At 39.7% G+C, this 15,545-nt stretch overlaps 1 protein-coding gene across 1 annotated transcript; it reads right to left on the reverse strand.

The window, feature by feature from the left end:
• Positions 1-815: 815 nt before the first annotated feature.
• LTV1 (LTV1 ribosome biogenesis factor) lies at positions 816-10,549 on the reverse strand. Its single transcript, XM_088522784.1, has 11 exons — positions 10,216-10,549; positions 9,219-9,376; positions 7,872-8,060; positions 7,143-7,230; positions 6,314-6,434; positions 5,310-5,559; positions 4,439-4,566; positions 3,030-3,169; positions 2,682-2,734; positions 1,706-1,906; positions 816-1,120 (listed from the first exon to the last, which is right to left on the reverse strand). The coding sequence occupies exons 1-11, from the start codon at positions 10,547-10,549 to the stop codon at positions 1,007-1,009; spliced, it is 1,776 nt and encodes a 591-aa protein (XP_088378910.1). The 3' UTR covers positions 816-1,006.
• Between the last annotated feature and the right edge of the window lie 4,996 nt (positions 10,550-15,545).

Genomic DNA, 15,545 nt, shown 5'->3' on the forward strand with positions numbered 1-15,545 from the left:
GAGGTATGTTCAATCTATAGTCTCAAATCTATAGGTGAGGGTCTCTCTCATGAATACAGAGGGCTCATAAGGATTGAATATAAGTCTGATGAATGAAAGGACTGGTCCCTATCAGAATTACTCACGTGGACACTACAGAAATTTAGGATCAGACCAAGTTCTCTGCCCCTTTTCAGAAAGCTGTCTTTGCAGCAATTGTGGAGGGTCGTGAATCTGTATTTCAGTGAAACCAGAAAATGCAAGGCTTCACAAATAATACTTTAGGGAAATCAAGATGATAGCTCTCTGCACCAGAAGGTATTTTTCCAGCTTTTGTACCAAGTAGGTGCTGTTTTATCACATTTTCTTCCACAAAAGATTCACTTGACTACTGACTACTTGCAATAACGTTCCTTTCCATGGTAAAGAGCGGTCATTGCCTACTACAACTGCAAAACTAACTCCAACGATTTTCTTGTCCAGCACTATCTATTCTCTTTTATAATGCCACCCAAACAATAAGTAACCGACTACAGAAACACAAAGGGATGAAAACTCGTTGAATTATGAGACTGCTAGATCAAGGCACTCTGCCTAAGTGTCAATATAATGGAAGGAAGACAACTGGACATACAGCTCTGTAGAAACTCAAATAAATAACTTTATAGAAGAGTGCAAGTAAGACAAATCTGCAGAATTCTGCTGATTGGCTGAATATATTCAACAAACATGAAATTTGGTTCAGTGATAGCTACTTAGAAAAATATTTTTATTATACGTATCTAGTATAATGCAGACTCTCAATAGTTTTCGTGATTTATGACAAAAAGCAACAATATTAATACATCGTTAAATTTCAGTTCAGAATGTATAACTTCAGTTCATAAAGAAGGACAAGTTGCTGGATCTCGTTACGGAAATATCTGAATTTTTTTTGCATGACTGGTAAATCTGTAACGTATCAGTTCTCTTTTCAATAGAGATAAAAAAGCAAGCACGTTTCCACCATGAAAGCTCCCTGGTTTCATTAAGACAGTTTCAGTCCTTGAACATTCCGTTTGAGATTAAGCAGCTCTTTTTCTTGCCTTGTTTTCTCCAGTTTGAAAGCTAGTCTGTTGGCTTTCTTCTCCATTCTACGTTCCTGTGCAAACAATTAATAAAAGAATTACAAAATAGGTTTAATGTGCAAAGAGAAATCATGCAAATCAACTCTTCTAGATCCTGAAAACGGCAGTGACCTGGACAATAACTTATGGTCACTGATTAAAATAGTCAAATTAATCTGTGCACCTCCAGGACTATCATCTCTAATTACTGACAATACCTGTTCCTGTATAAAACAGCTAATTTATCAGCAAGGCCAATCAGATTTGCTTCCCTTTACTTCAAAGGCTTTCTTTCCACTGTGTGTTATCTGAAATGTTACTTTACTTCCAACATAATGTTGGAAGAAGCCCTTACATTTCCTTATTATCTATGCAATAGTGGCTACAATAAAAGGCCTAAAAATTCCAAAGGAAAAGCAGAATGACAAAATTACAAAGTTTATTTCCTTTCCAGTAGCTTTTACTTTTTAAAAAGAAGCAATGACTAGCCTTTGAGAATGAAAAGACTTCCCCACTTATTTCCAGACAGAAACCAAATGGGCTTTAAAAAAGTTCATCAAACAGAACTCATTGTATAGCAGATTTTTCAAGGTTTCACTTAAATAATGAGTACATTTTACCTTTCGTTCTTCTTTTATTGCCTGCTTTCTAGCTTTACGATCCTCTCTGGTCTCATTTTTGGAACGTGGCTGTGTTGCTGCTCTTGGCAGGTCACTGTCATTTATCATCTGCATGCGTTCAACTTGCTTAGCTGTAAGACCTCTCTGAGGCAAGACATGCAAGGGAATTCCAGTCTTCTGGGAAATTTTGATTGGTTTGGGCTAAAATATAATATATATAGTAAGTATAATGCCCCCACACACACAGTCTCTTTCTCCCCAAGAATTACATATCACGCTATCTTACATATAGAATGTAAAAATATGACGTACAGTTCAGATTTGACAGTAATAAATGTGTAGAGTTTTCCATACTAGACTTCCCCCACAGAAAAATGTATGTCAAGCACAAAGATATCAATCAAACACTTGTAGGCAGAATCTGGGATCAAAAAACCCCTATTTTCTCCCTTTTATACAATAGCGACAAATGCACATCTAATGCCTCTTGATACAGTTTCAAGAAGAAAGTTGCCTTCAAAAATCTCACACATCTGAAACATCAAGCCATGTTCTGATATTGATGGCAAAAGGTCTTGGAAGACTCAAGAACCAGAATAGTAGCTCTGAATAGTAGCTCTAAAAATGTAGAAAAATAAAAAGTATTTTCAAAACAAAACTGTTAAATGTGGTTGTAAAACATACTTTCTTTGTCATATAATTTACAACAGGGAAATGACACTCCATAGCTTCTGCCTGCCCATTGCAGAAATTCTGATTTACAAATTCAACAGCCAGGCCTTCCTAATTTTTCATTTTAATAGAAAAGCCAAATCCTTCAGTGAAGAAATAACATCAGATGCTCCAACCCTATTTTCTGCTCCCTCCTTCCTTCACATAATGACTTCAGGAGCAGGCATCTGTTGAGAAAGGAATCACTTTTGCCTCAACCATTCTCAAACTTGCCTGTTACCGAGAATAATTTTCATGATTTTACCTTAGATGGTTCCTCAATAAGCTTTGGGTGATTATACAAGTTCGAATACGTACCTACAGTTGAAAAAACAATAGTGAAGGCAGGCTTACAAATAGAATTATTAAATATTATTAAATTATTAAATTAAATTAAAAAATTAAATATTTATTATGAAATGCACTATTAACTTTTGAAGATAGAAAATTACAAGAATTATCATATCTACATAGAAGCAGTAGCTTTAAGAAGTTGTTCTGCTGTTGTGTACCAGAAGCATAAACAATTCAACTCAGAAGTACTGTTCCAAAAGTTCTGAAATGACCATTTACTTTGTGATGTGAGAACAGATGAAAACTCCAAAGTACTCACTCAAAATCGATTCACAATCCCACTTTTCTTTTGATTCCTCAATAACTAGAGCTACTGTTTCTTCCTTTTCTTCCTCGCTTTCTTCATTAACAGAAGAGTCTAAATCTTCAGAGGGTTCGAGAGTATCCAGTTTCACACAGCTTTGAAAAAATTTGAAAAAGACAGATAAATAAAGGAAGACCAAATTCTCTTTTACTGAAAATGTATAATTTTGTAAAACCAGTCTCCCCTCAATAAAACTCCAAACAAAGCAAGCTAGCTCTAATGTAAACTTCAGACAAATATTTAGAATCATAGAATGCTTAAGGTTGGAAGGGACATCTAGAGGCCATCTAGTCCAACCCCCCTGCACACGCAGGATCACCTACAGCACATGGCACAGGACTTTTGAAGATCTCCAGAGAAGGAGACTCCACAACCTCTCTGGGCAGCCTGTTCCAGTGCTCTGTCACCCACACTGTTAAGAAATTTTTCCTTAAGTTCCGGTGGAACTTTTGGTGCTTCAGTTTGCGGCCATTACCTCTAGTTTCATCGGTGGCCACCACTGAAAAGAGGCCAGCACCATCCTCCTCACTGCCTCCCTTGAGGTACTTATAGACACTGATCAGGTCCCCTCTCAGCCTTCTCTTCTCCAGGATGAACAGGCCCAGCTCCCTCAGCCTCTCCTCATAGGGCAGATGTTCCAGGCCCCTGATCATCCTTGTAGCCCTGTGCTGGACTCTCTCCAGCAGTTCCACATGCCTCTTGTACTGTGGAGCACAGAACTGGACACAATACTCCAGATGTGGCCTCACCAGGGCTGAGGAGAGGGGCAGGATCACCTCCCTCGACCTGGTGGAGACGCTCTTCTTAATGCATCCCAGGAACCCACTGGCCTTCTTGGCCATGCGGGCACACTGCTGCCTCATGGACAGCTTGTCGTCCACCATGACACCCAGGTCCCTTTCTGCAGAGCTGCTCTCCACAAGGTCAGTCCCCAGCCTGTACTGGTGTCTGGAGTTATTTCTCCCCAGGTGCAGAACCCTGCACTTGGCCTTGTTGAATTTCATGAGGTTTTTCACCGCCCAGTTGTCCAGTCTGTCCAGGTCCCTCTGGATGGCAGCGCAGCTCTCTGCTGATTGGCTGAATATATTCAACAACCATGAAATTTGGCTCAGTGATAGCTACTTAGAAAAATATTTTTATTATACGTATCTAGTATATGTCTCTTCAAAATAACCTAAAGCATATCTAAACAAGAAGGACAGATGACAAAACAAATATCTGCGTTATAGAAGTTTCTGATAGGCAATATTTGTGATGTTAGGGTAGGAAATTTTCTTAAAATATGCAATCTTCAGGTAGACATATGGGAAATAACATACTGAAGCTTGTGACTACTTAGGCAAGGAGCATTTCTGAGTACCTACTTTTTTGCTTTCTCTTTGTAGTAATCATTCAGGACTTCCTGTAACCGAGTGTTGTCGGTGGTAATATAGCCTTCTAATTCCACATTATCCAAAGCTCCAATTTCATCTTCATCAAATTGTTCAAAAAACTAAAATAAACGGATATTTATAATTAGACTGTATTTGTCATGCAACTTCTGGATAGCTTAAAGATCTACATATTTCTTTCCTTTTGCCCTTCCCTGCTAAAAGGCCACCACCCTCAAAAAAAACCCAAAACCAACAAAAAACAAACACACAAAAACCCTGCAATAGGAAATATACTCCTTGCAGTCAGTATTCTTTCAGCACGAGAGCCACAGATTTATCTTTTAGTAATATGTAAGTTATCTTCTGCAAGATGTTTCTTATTTTGATGCATCATTTCAATGTGGACTTTAAAAAACCTGTCACTGTTTAAGACAAAAATTTATGTTACCCCTGTTCTTCTTCGCTCTGCAAATGTACTCTTGGCATGGTGGTAAGACACAGTCTTCACTGGAAACCTGTACTTCATTTACTGCATGGAACTGAACCTCTCAGAAGAAAGTGTGACACTGGCTATGAATGCACACTACAGTCACTAGAAAAATTATCAGGGTATTTCAACTATATCACTGTTACACCTTTTATTATCAATTAGTATTACAACCTATTAAATGTAACACACTTATACAAAACATAAAACAAAAAACTATTTGATATCCTGAGGTAGTTAGGTTAGGTTAGAAGGCAGTTGGAATTTGTGCAGGCCTACAAGACACCACCTTAAAAGAGGACTCAAAAGCTAAAGAACGGCATTTCACACCCTTAAATTTAGTAAGTTCATATTCATACTCCTGAGCTGCCTCACCTTCTCAAATCTGTCATCCAATAAGGTTAATTGTTCATTCCTTCTCATTACTGAAGACGTCATAGAATATTCTGTGAAACGACTCCTGGTTTCTTCTTGCATGAAAAGAAACTCTCTCATCTGTCCATTAACTCCATCTTCTGATAAAGGACCTTCTGAATCACAATCTTCATCACTACTACAACCGTCCTTTTTATCACCATCCTCTTCCATATCTTCCCATTCATCTTCATCCTCGGCATCTGAACCACTGAACAGAAGTGCAAAACAGTTTCAGAATAATGAAAAGTTTTAGAATAATGAAACTAGTGGTCTTCCTACAGCTCTGCCCAGTGTTGTCTGAAACAATTAGGTAATAAGTAATTTAAATATTGAGCAGCAAAGTTAAAAAGTAACTATTCTCAAGCCACTAAATAAAGAGAAAGAATTTTAGCTGTAACAGTGTTACCAAAGTTAGCTATAACTAACAAAGAATTTTAGCAATAACAGTGCTACCAAAGAATTTGTGATCCACTACATTCTCATTCACTTATATCAAAGCATGAGGGGGAAAAACTGTCTCCAGCAAAAGAGCGGTACGAAGGCCTAAGGAAATAGTGTTCAGTGAAGTATCACATGAAATGTTTCTAATGGCACTGTAAATACAGATTAGTCTTGGTGAATAATATTCCTGAATTACTTTCACTGTGACAGATTACCATCTGCTGTAAATAAGAATCAAGATCCTACACCCTGCATACGTGCATGAATACATACAGTTATTAAGGCCAAGGTAACAAGTGAACCCTAGTTTATCTTGAATAGTTCAGGAAAAACACATTTTTTTAAAAAGAAATCATCAGTCATGTAACACAAAGTAACACTTTCTTTCCCCCTTAACACACAAGTACTTAGTTTGAAATCCCAAATCACTTTTGCTTCCTACTACAACAGGACATAAAGTTGCAAATAGCAACCTCTCCTATCTACTTCTAATATCAATAGTCCTATAAAGCAACATGTACCCTTTTTTTGGTTCATTTGCTTGCAGAACAAAATCATCCTCCAGAATATTTTCTGGATTGTCAAAGTCAAAATCATCATCAAGAGCTGCAACAATATCAGGGTCAAAATCCAGCCGCGGCCCTAAAAAGTTAAAGAAATATATGTAAGTTGCTGTGACATCACAAAGCTAATTCCCAAGACAAAACAAAACAAAACAAACCAGCTGGACTTCTAATTTGTGCTAAGGAGAGATTAAACCTCAAGCACAGAATTCCCCATTTCATTAATATTTATAGTTCTGAGGTACACCAGGGCAAATCACCAGGCTGTGGTCAATCTTCCTTATTTAGAGAAGAACATCGCAAAGAGATCTTAGTTGACCAAAAAAAAAATATATATATATATAAACAGTATTTTACTGAGACTATTACAGAAAAAAAATACGCAAGCTAGAATAAAATATGATGAACTATCAACCAAGCTCTCACCTCCCAAAACTCCCAGCATTACAAAATGTCAGAAAAACATTTCTCTCCTGCAATTCACAGAATTGCTTTGGGGACAGGGAGAATTACGATGTTTGATTCCTAGCATAAGAGATTATGATAGCTGCAAACTGTGTTCCTTAGTGCAAACACAGATACATAGAAAAACCATACATAAACCACAAAAAATTTGGAGTGAAAAATCACGTTCTGCACATGCAATTCACACCAATCAAGTATAAAATTAATATTAATACAGTAAAAGCAGATTCCAAAACAAAACTAATGTGATGGTAATTCTGACTTTCACAATCTAGTATCTAAAAGGCAACTCACTTATAGAAGGTAAAGGATTTAATGGTACCTGAAACAGGAGCAGCTTTATTTAACAAGCCCACATCCTCTTCAAACTCTGTGGCAAATACTGAGGAAGGCAGCTTAATAGATGGTGCCTATTAGAAAAAAAAGGGATGGTGGTGTCAAAATAATTTTTCTAAGTTTTTCATTTAGCTTCATATTAACAAAATATCATGTGACCAAAAGGAACTCTGCAGGGGCTACTTACACAGTAAGAAAACTGCTATTTTATTGATGTCAAATACTCAAAATTACTAGAATAATAAAGTTACAAAGTAAATAGATTGCTGACAGTGTTTAACCTCATATGAATATTCTACACAAACAGCAACAGTATTTTTTCATCTCTGAACTTTTTAGAGAACAGTTGTACAGAAGGTATAGTGATATTCATAAATATCTTAATGCATACTGGAAAAATATCCCTTTATTGGAAGGCTTATTAAAAAGCTTACAAACATGCACCTCAAATAATTGTGTATCATACACGGGGTCACCAAATCGTGCTTGAGAAGCACTTCTAAGACCATCAATTTTAATAAAAAATTCAGTATTTTGTAAAACCAAAGATGTTGGTTTGCCAGCTTTTCCTTTTAATTTTAGGAAAGTTTTTGACTGTGGGTCAAAAGAAGCATTTGTATATAGACCACTGCCACTACAACACCTGTGGAATAGGGCAAACATGCTAACAGGACGCTAATCTCAGAAGTATAAGTAACAAAAATACCATACTTACTGGAATCTGCTGAATCTCATCCTCTATATGACCCTCATTTGTCACCACAATTCTGTTTTGGTGACCACGCACAGAAGGCACAAGCTCAGAAGGACCAGATGCTTCTTTCAGATGCTGCAAATAGTCATAGTCATCATCAAAGAACACTCCATACTTCCGCTGCTCTTCCTTTCTCTGCTCTTCATGCCCCTTGAAATTGTTAAACAAACAAAATGAAAAATTAGCAAATTAAGCCCCTTTAAGCCTTATTAGCAAGTAAAAAGTAACAAATCCACCAGAATGCCTAAATTCTTTTTTTTAAAGGAAAAAACAACACAGAGAAGTCTTTTGAAAATAAATTAATAGAAAAGACAGTAATAAAGCGTGGCTCAGCATGAAGTACAAATGTACTGAAAAGAAAACCCTTGATTAAAACTCTACTGAATAAATCTGCTTAATTAAAAAAAAAGTACTTTAGAAGGAAGAACCAGTCAATAAGCTAACTGGACCTCTAGCACAGTGCTCCACACGTTTGCAGTGAAGCACTTGAGCACAATTTTAACAATTCTCTGCATTATATTGACTCCACAGCAGTCACAGACAATCCTCTCTCCACTCATCCTCACACACAATCAACTAGAACGTTCTGACCACTTAGTCAAATGTCTGAGGAGCAATCTAAACAACCTTTTTTTTCATAAGCAGCAAAACCACCAAAGTTTTTCTTAGGATGGGTGACATGATCTTTTGTTGTGGTTGTTTTTAACATATCCATATCCCTATGGCCAACTGGTCATTCTTCCATCCAGCAGGCAGTAATTCACAACTATCATATCTCCTATAACTTTCCCTCCTGCCCCAGCCCACAATCTCCATAACTTTCCTTTTAATAATCTTTGTTCCCAGTTCTCTGTGGCCTATTTTACAACCTACCTTCACACTCACTGAGTACAAAGACTTGTTTAGAAGTGCATGTGTAGCAGTCAGCCAAAGGAACAGACATTTGATGTTCTATCTCTATCAATCTTTCAGCAACAGTTTTAGCTCTCCACACAACTGATCTTTCCTGAAAGCTTTGCAACACAACACTTGCAGAACTTACACTCCTCTGCTGAAATGAATCTTAACGATTTCAAATGTGAATGTGTGCATAGCATATGTGTGAAGACCAAATACATGAACAGGTCAGAAACATAATACTCAAGTTTCAGCTCCTTAAAGCAGCAGACAAAAATTACTAACAAGCTGCATCTGAACACTAGCATTTATGTATCTGCTCTCATGGCTCTGAATTGTAACACTGAGTATTTGCTTTTCTCTACGGCAGCATTTCTGATCTGAACCTCGAAGCTAAGAGCAATTGTTTACTTTCTGTGCAGGCAGCAGCACTCTCTGGGGTGCAGTATCATCAGCAGCAAGTGGATCCCTCTGACTTCTGTGCACTAAGTGAAAAGTTACAGCTTTCTTCTTCTCTATAAAGGGTTTCTTCTTCTTGTGAGGCTGAGAAAAGTAAAGCAAAGCAAATATTCATTATTTGTTAGTAAAAAAAAGAAAAAAAATCAATACATGTACAAAAGATTTTTTGCCTAAAATATGCTGTGTTAACACAAAATCGTAAAACATCTACTTAGAAACAAGGCAAGTTATTTTTTGCTTAATGCTTCTCCCTTCATGCGCACCAGTCATTTCATGTGCACGCAGCCATGTTCAGCTGCAAAATGGTAACACGTCAATGTGGAATAAATACTTGATCATGGCATATGCACCTTACCATGCAGTCCTTCAAAGAAGCTTAAGTAAGTACTTTCTAAATACTGACGCACACCTGAAACAAACTTTAACAAAGCAGCACAGGAAACTGATGAGTGGAAATTTATCCGGAAAAACACAACCTCTTGAAACTTGTTTGGACAGATGCTCCCACACAAGGATTCTGCCTTCAACCCCAAAAATTATCAACTACAGCATTATGCAATGATTAACCTGAGCAACACACCCCCCCACATTCTGAACAACAACAAAAAAACTTACACGAGTAAAGGCCATGTAAGTTAACACATCTTACTGAAATACTTTATGACCTTAATAATTTATGACCTTGTTTATCCAGTAGCATTTACTGATAGCACATACAGGCAGCAGAGAAACTTGTGCTAATCTAACCTATCTTCTTTCAATGTATAAAATATTATATGCTACGTAGTCTCAAGACCCAAGCTATATCAACTGTCAAAACGTCTATGTATTGAAAAAAAAAAGTGAGGTGGGGAGGGCAGAAGGAAAAACATCCCGTGCTTTAAAATCTTTGAATAATCACCAAAGGGAAGATAAGAGGCCTATGGCGACGCAGACAACACATCATTACCACGGCTACACGCAAACTTTTCGCGCACTGCCGACACAAGCAAGACGCCGGCAGCGCAGCGGGGCGCAGGCCGGGGCGCAGCCCTCAGCCCAGGAGCGATGCGGGCCGGGAGCACGCGCGGGCCTCGCGCAGGCCGCAGCCGCTCCGGCCAGGCGGCACCGGAGGAGGCGGCGGCAGCTGCCCTGGCACCGAGGCTCACTTCCCCCGCCCCGCGAACCCATTTCACGCCCAAACCACTGGCCGAGGGGAGCGAGAAGAAGAGCGCAAGGGGAGAGTGGGTGACAGTTAAACGGCTACAACATCCGCCCACGGCACCCAGCACGCAGCTCACCATGATGGGGCGGAGGGCCGATCGCGCATGCGCGGCCTCCTCACACCGCCCCGCCCCGCGGCCGGGCTCCGGCCGTGCTGGGATAAACCACTGACCACGGGGGGGAAAGGGAGGCTGTGTGCAGCTTGGTTGTTCTCAGTGACGACAAAGGCAGTATCAGGAATTTTATCAGCCTGGTTAAGGAATATAAATGCGAAAGCGTCTCTCTGAATGCGCAAAGAGAGCTCCTCCGCCACCCTCCGCACCCACGCTTGCATGGCACCCCCCGCAATGCTGTGCATAATGGTTCCGCCCGCCAGCGGAGGGCAAGGGCAAGGCGTGTGCGCAGCCGCCAGCCCCGCGCAGTGAACAGGGTGGGCGGGGAGGCGAGGAGGCGAGGGCGTGACGGCGTGACTCGTTCCGCGCGCGCGGGCGGTTCTCCCGGTCCCGGTCCCCAGATGAACTGGTAGCGGTGCCAGGGAGGGCTCCTGCACAGGGGCGCGCAGTAACGCACGCTCTTTGCCGCGAAACAAGTGCGCTTGGGGTTTTAGGGCTCCTGGGTAGAACGGTTTTGTTACGTTTCAAAGAAAGTTTAAACCTGAAAAGGGGAGGAATTTCTTCTGTGTGCCTGTCGACAATTTAAAAAATTATAGCTTTTGAGATAACATTGGTAATTAAGAAACAACTACTAAGTAACTGTTCTATATGCTATGAGTGTATATCTAACCACACAAATATATCTATGTCTTAAAACAGTAATGAGCTTTAATCATGTTTGAGTGAATTTCAGTATTTTTTTCAGTAGGTGTCACTAAAGCTCCAAAATAATACACATTTTCCTTTTTATTGTTTTCTTAAGTCTTGAAACTTTAAGATGAGGTTCACCATGTTAATCCTGAAGAAATGGATGAGATCATCTGATCTCCATCAATGACTTCTGTGCTCAGGGGATTCAAGTTATCCCTGCTTATTTCTGAGAAAAAGCCTAAAGCCTCCTTTTCCCTTGCTTCTTAAAAATACCTGGTGGCTGTTTTAATTCGTAGCCCACAGAGCCTGGGGAGCTCCCAGCCCCCAAACTGCGTGCTGGGATTGGGTTTGCAGCCCTGCATCGAGCAGGATTAATTCCCTGCGGGTAGCACTCTGTGCTGCACAGCCAGTGACAGAGCTGGGCTGCCTTTAGCTGGGTAACCTGGATGGTGGCACTGGTATAGTCAAGCTGTTACAGACAGGTTGTGCTCAGAGTTTCTCTGAGGGGTTGCAAAGGAAATTAGGCCTCGTTGCTCCCCAGGCCCCTGCACTAACCACACAGGGTGCAAGGTACTGCTCCTTGGACTCGGTGGGAAGATGGTTCTCTCTCACACTGAAGAATGGACAATCCCCTACCCAACAGCAGCAATGCCCTCATTCTCTATATTCAACATCTCTGTTGCCTATATTTTACATTTCCCTGTATTTTCACATCTCATTTAACATCTCATTTAACATTCCAAGTGCAAGGTCCTGCACCTGGGGAGAAATAACCCCAGACACCAGTACAGGCTGGGTTCTGCAGAGAGGGACTTGGGTGTCATGGTGGACAACAAGTGGACCATGAGGCAGCAGTGTGCCCTCGAGGCCAAGCAGGCCAATGGGATCCTGGGGTGCATTAAGAAGAGCGTCTCCAGCAGGTCGAGGGAGGTGATTCTGCCCCTCTACTCAGCCCTGGGGAGGCCACATCTGAAGTGCTCTGTCCAGTTCTGGGCTCCACTGTACAAGAGGGATGTGGAGCTGCTGGAGAGAGTCCAGCACAGGGCTACAAGGATGATCAGGGGCCTGGAACATCTGCCCTATGAGGAGAGGCTGAGGGAGCTGGGCCTGTTCAGCCTGGAGAAGAGAAGGCTGAGAGGGGATCCGATCAGTGTCTATAAGTACCTCAAGGGAGGCAGTGAGGAGGATGGTGCTGGCCTCTTTTCGGTAGTGGCCACCGACAGAACTAGAGGTAACGGCCACAAACTGAAGCACCAAAAGTTCCACAAGAACTTAAGGAAAAATTTCTTAACAGTGAGGGTAACAGAGCACTGGAACAGGCTGCCCAGAGAGGTTGTGGAGTCTCCTTCTCTGGAGACCTTCAAAACCTGCTTGGACACAGTCCTGTGCCACGTGCTCTAGGTGACCCTGCGTGTGCAGGGGGGTTGGACTAGATGACCTCTAGAGGTCCCTTCCAACCTTAAGCATTCTATGATTCTATGATCTCCAGACAACTTGGAAGAACTAGCTTTTGCTCTCAGCTTTGTTGCTAATCATCTATTTCCTTTAGGACAAATTAAATTCACCTCTTCAACATTTTTCGTCTCAAGTTTTTCTGTGTTAACTGACATCCACACTCTCTCGTCTGTGACTAGAGCTGGAGGCTGCCTTGTCTCAGAAGATTGTCCTTGTAAATGCAGTAATCACTGAATCCATTCTCATGTCAATCAAGTTATTCTGCTGAAGCTAGTGAAAACAACAGCTTGATTTACTGATAAATCAATTGCTTGATTTGCTTGTGACACTGGGGGCATAATCTAAGTCTCTGAACTATTGAGCTACCTGCATTTTTCATGTAGCTATCAGCACTTCAACACACCTAATAAGTCCACCACAAGAGAGCCAGCAGGTCTGTATGAAGGACCCCCAAGATTAAAAGGAAGGCTTAAGCACCTTCACTTCATTTGCATTCAATGACTTTCAATTCAGTCTTTGGAGACCACCTTCCAACAAATAACTGCTCTCTGCAGTGTACTCCCTTATAAATACCCGTGCATTTGCTGCAGATTCAAGAAGAAAATGTTTCCTGTAAAGATTTTCTGAACAATTTTATTGAGATAACTTTCTTCATTTTATATTTTTATATATATTCATTCATATATATCTATAATTCAAAAGGCTAAACATTTTTCTAAGGCACTTGGAATTGTGCACAGCTGAGTATCCTACAGTACTGTACAGCTAGGCAGCACACATTTTTTACCTGTCAAATAAAACACAAAACATGACTATAATGTATGCAATGCATAAAAAGATAATGCATTTTTTTCCACATGACAATACTGATTGTACTTGTATGTGTGTATATGAGTATAGACTACAGTACAGGGAAAAAAACAGCAGCTATCTCATTAATTTGTAACAATTACTGTTACTTACAGTCACAACATGCCTGTGTAAAATGCACCATCAGATCAGTCACTTCTTAAAAGTTACCATATTCCATCACTCTAAGTTGAGCTACTAAATCACAAGTAGATACATTCATTTTATAGTTAGTACGTAAAATGCACACAGCATAAACTGAAAAAAAAAATAAGGGAGCTATTGATTATCGAAAACCTCATACCTTTTGAAAGTCATATATGCGGAAAGTGAGCTTTATAAGTGCCAGCAATTCTAAGCTGGCAACATTTCATAACCATTTTTTTATGGTTATCAGCAGCTATACAGCATGGCAGGCAGTGGGCAATCAAATCATAAGCTTTAAGTGTTTTACTTTATTGGCAAATATGAATGTTTATTGAAATTCAAGTATGATACTTTCAGCACAACTTGTTTCTATTTTTAATCTAATAAAAATGATAAAGTCCAAGAACAAGTCCATTGCCTATTGATAGTCAACACTCTCCATTACTACTACAAAATTTTAGTTCCACTGTGTCCAAGTAAAAAGAAGCAGGAAGACCAAAACTTAATTTCAGATGACCCCAATCCTTCTCATCACCTCTTGACTTTACTGGACCCTAGTAAGATGCTACTGGAGTTTAATCACCAGCACCTGTGGTGGTTGGATGATAGAGCCCTCCCTGCTGGAGTCAACTCAGTGTGTCCTTGCACCCTTGAGTGGGAAGAGTCATGTGCACAAGGATTCTTAGTCCTGGGCACTTGTGGTACACTTCAACTCTGCCACAGAAAATACATGTTCTTTAAAGGCCAGTGTCTAAGGTACAGTTGGATCTATAAGATGCAGTATATTAGTACTGCCATGATTTACCATTAGAGCAATTGTTCTGCATAAACCTGGAAAAGGGACACAGGCCCTTTGGTTCCCAAATGTAAAGAAATGTGGTCTACAGTGTTCATATACCTCTCCTAGATTTACAATTCTGTTGTAGATGGAATTCAATTTCTCTTCTACAAAAAAAAAGTCTTAAGAGCTGCTTAAGTAGTGATAAGTAATTAGAACATGCCATCTCCACACTTTTCTTGCCCTTGCTCATATATTTAGATGCCCATTCAAACACTCCATCACAAAATCCTTTTGTTTTATTTAAAATCATACCAGCTGAAGTAATTGTCCAAACCACAATATTTCTTTAATTCCAAAATTTATACAAGTTTAGAAATCAATATACCACCACACAAGGTAGTGGTTACGTTCAGCAACATTTACTATATTATAAAAATGTTCAAATATACTTAAATTTGACAAAGACTTTTATATAAAACATTAATAATTGAAAAGGGAGATACAGAGAATACCATTTTTCCTACTCAAAGCAATATTTAGCTTCTAGAAAATAGTGAAATATGCGTGCCTCATTGATATGAGCTCTAGTACTATGCCTAGTTCACATGAGCTCTGTTTCCATTGAAATCCTAAACCAATGTAGGAACACTGATGATATGAAACAAGACCTTATTAATCATTAAAATTAATGAATAGAAATCTGTCTACATATTACAGTGAAATATGTTATTTTTACCTCCATCACTCCTTTTCTCTATACAAGTAACACTTCCAGAAGTTCTTTTCAGATGTTCATTTCCAAATGGAAGCTTTATGCTATTCCAGAAGTTTACTTTTCTTTTTATTTGATCCTTAAAATGTTTTAATATCAACCTAAAACAAACTTTCAGAATTGTTTTTTTTTTTGTCCATCAAAAGCTAGGTGCCAGCAGTGAGTGTTGGACTGAGCATTGTACAATAAAAATAACAGTAACGGAGCTAAATCTGGGAGCTCCTGAAGGCAGGAGGTGAGTTTATTCCACGTTTCACCCTGAGTGTATC

Source organism: Tinamus guttatus, unplaced genomic scaffold (genome assembly GCF_059628265.1).
Source record: "Tinamus guttatus ecotype Peru unplaced genomic scaffold, ASM5962826v1 Tinamus_guttatus_pri_ptg000164l, whole genome shotgun sequence".
Taxonomy (NCBI): domain Eukaryota; kingdom Metazoa; phylum Chordata; class Aves; order Tinamiformes; family Tinamidae; genus Tinamus; species Tinamus guttatus.

Coding starts and splice junctions, on each gene's coding strand:
- LTV1 (XM_088522784.1), bottom strand. CDS start 10,549: ATGGTGAGCTGCGTGCTGGGTGCCGTGGGCGGATGTTGTAGCCGTTTA. Junction 8,061..9,218: donor TGCTGCTGCCTGCACAGAAA/GTAAACAATTGC, acceptor AACAATTTCAAG/GGGCATGAAGAGCAGAGAAA. Junction 1,121..1,705: donor CAATAAAAGAAGAACGAAAG/GTAAAATGTACT, acceptor TTGTTTGCACAG/GAACGTAGAATGGAGAAGAA.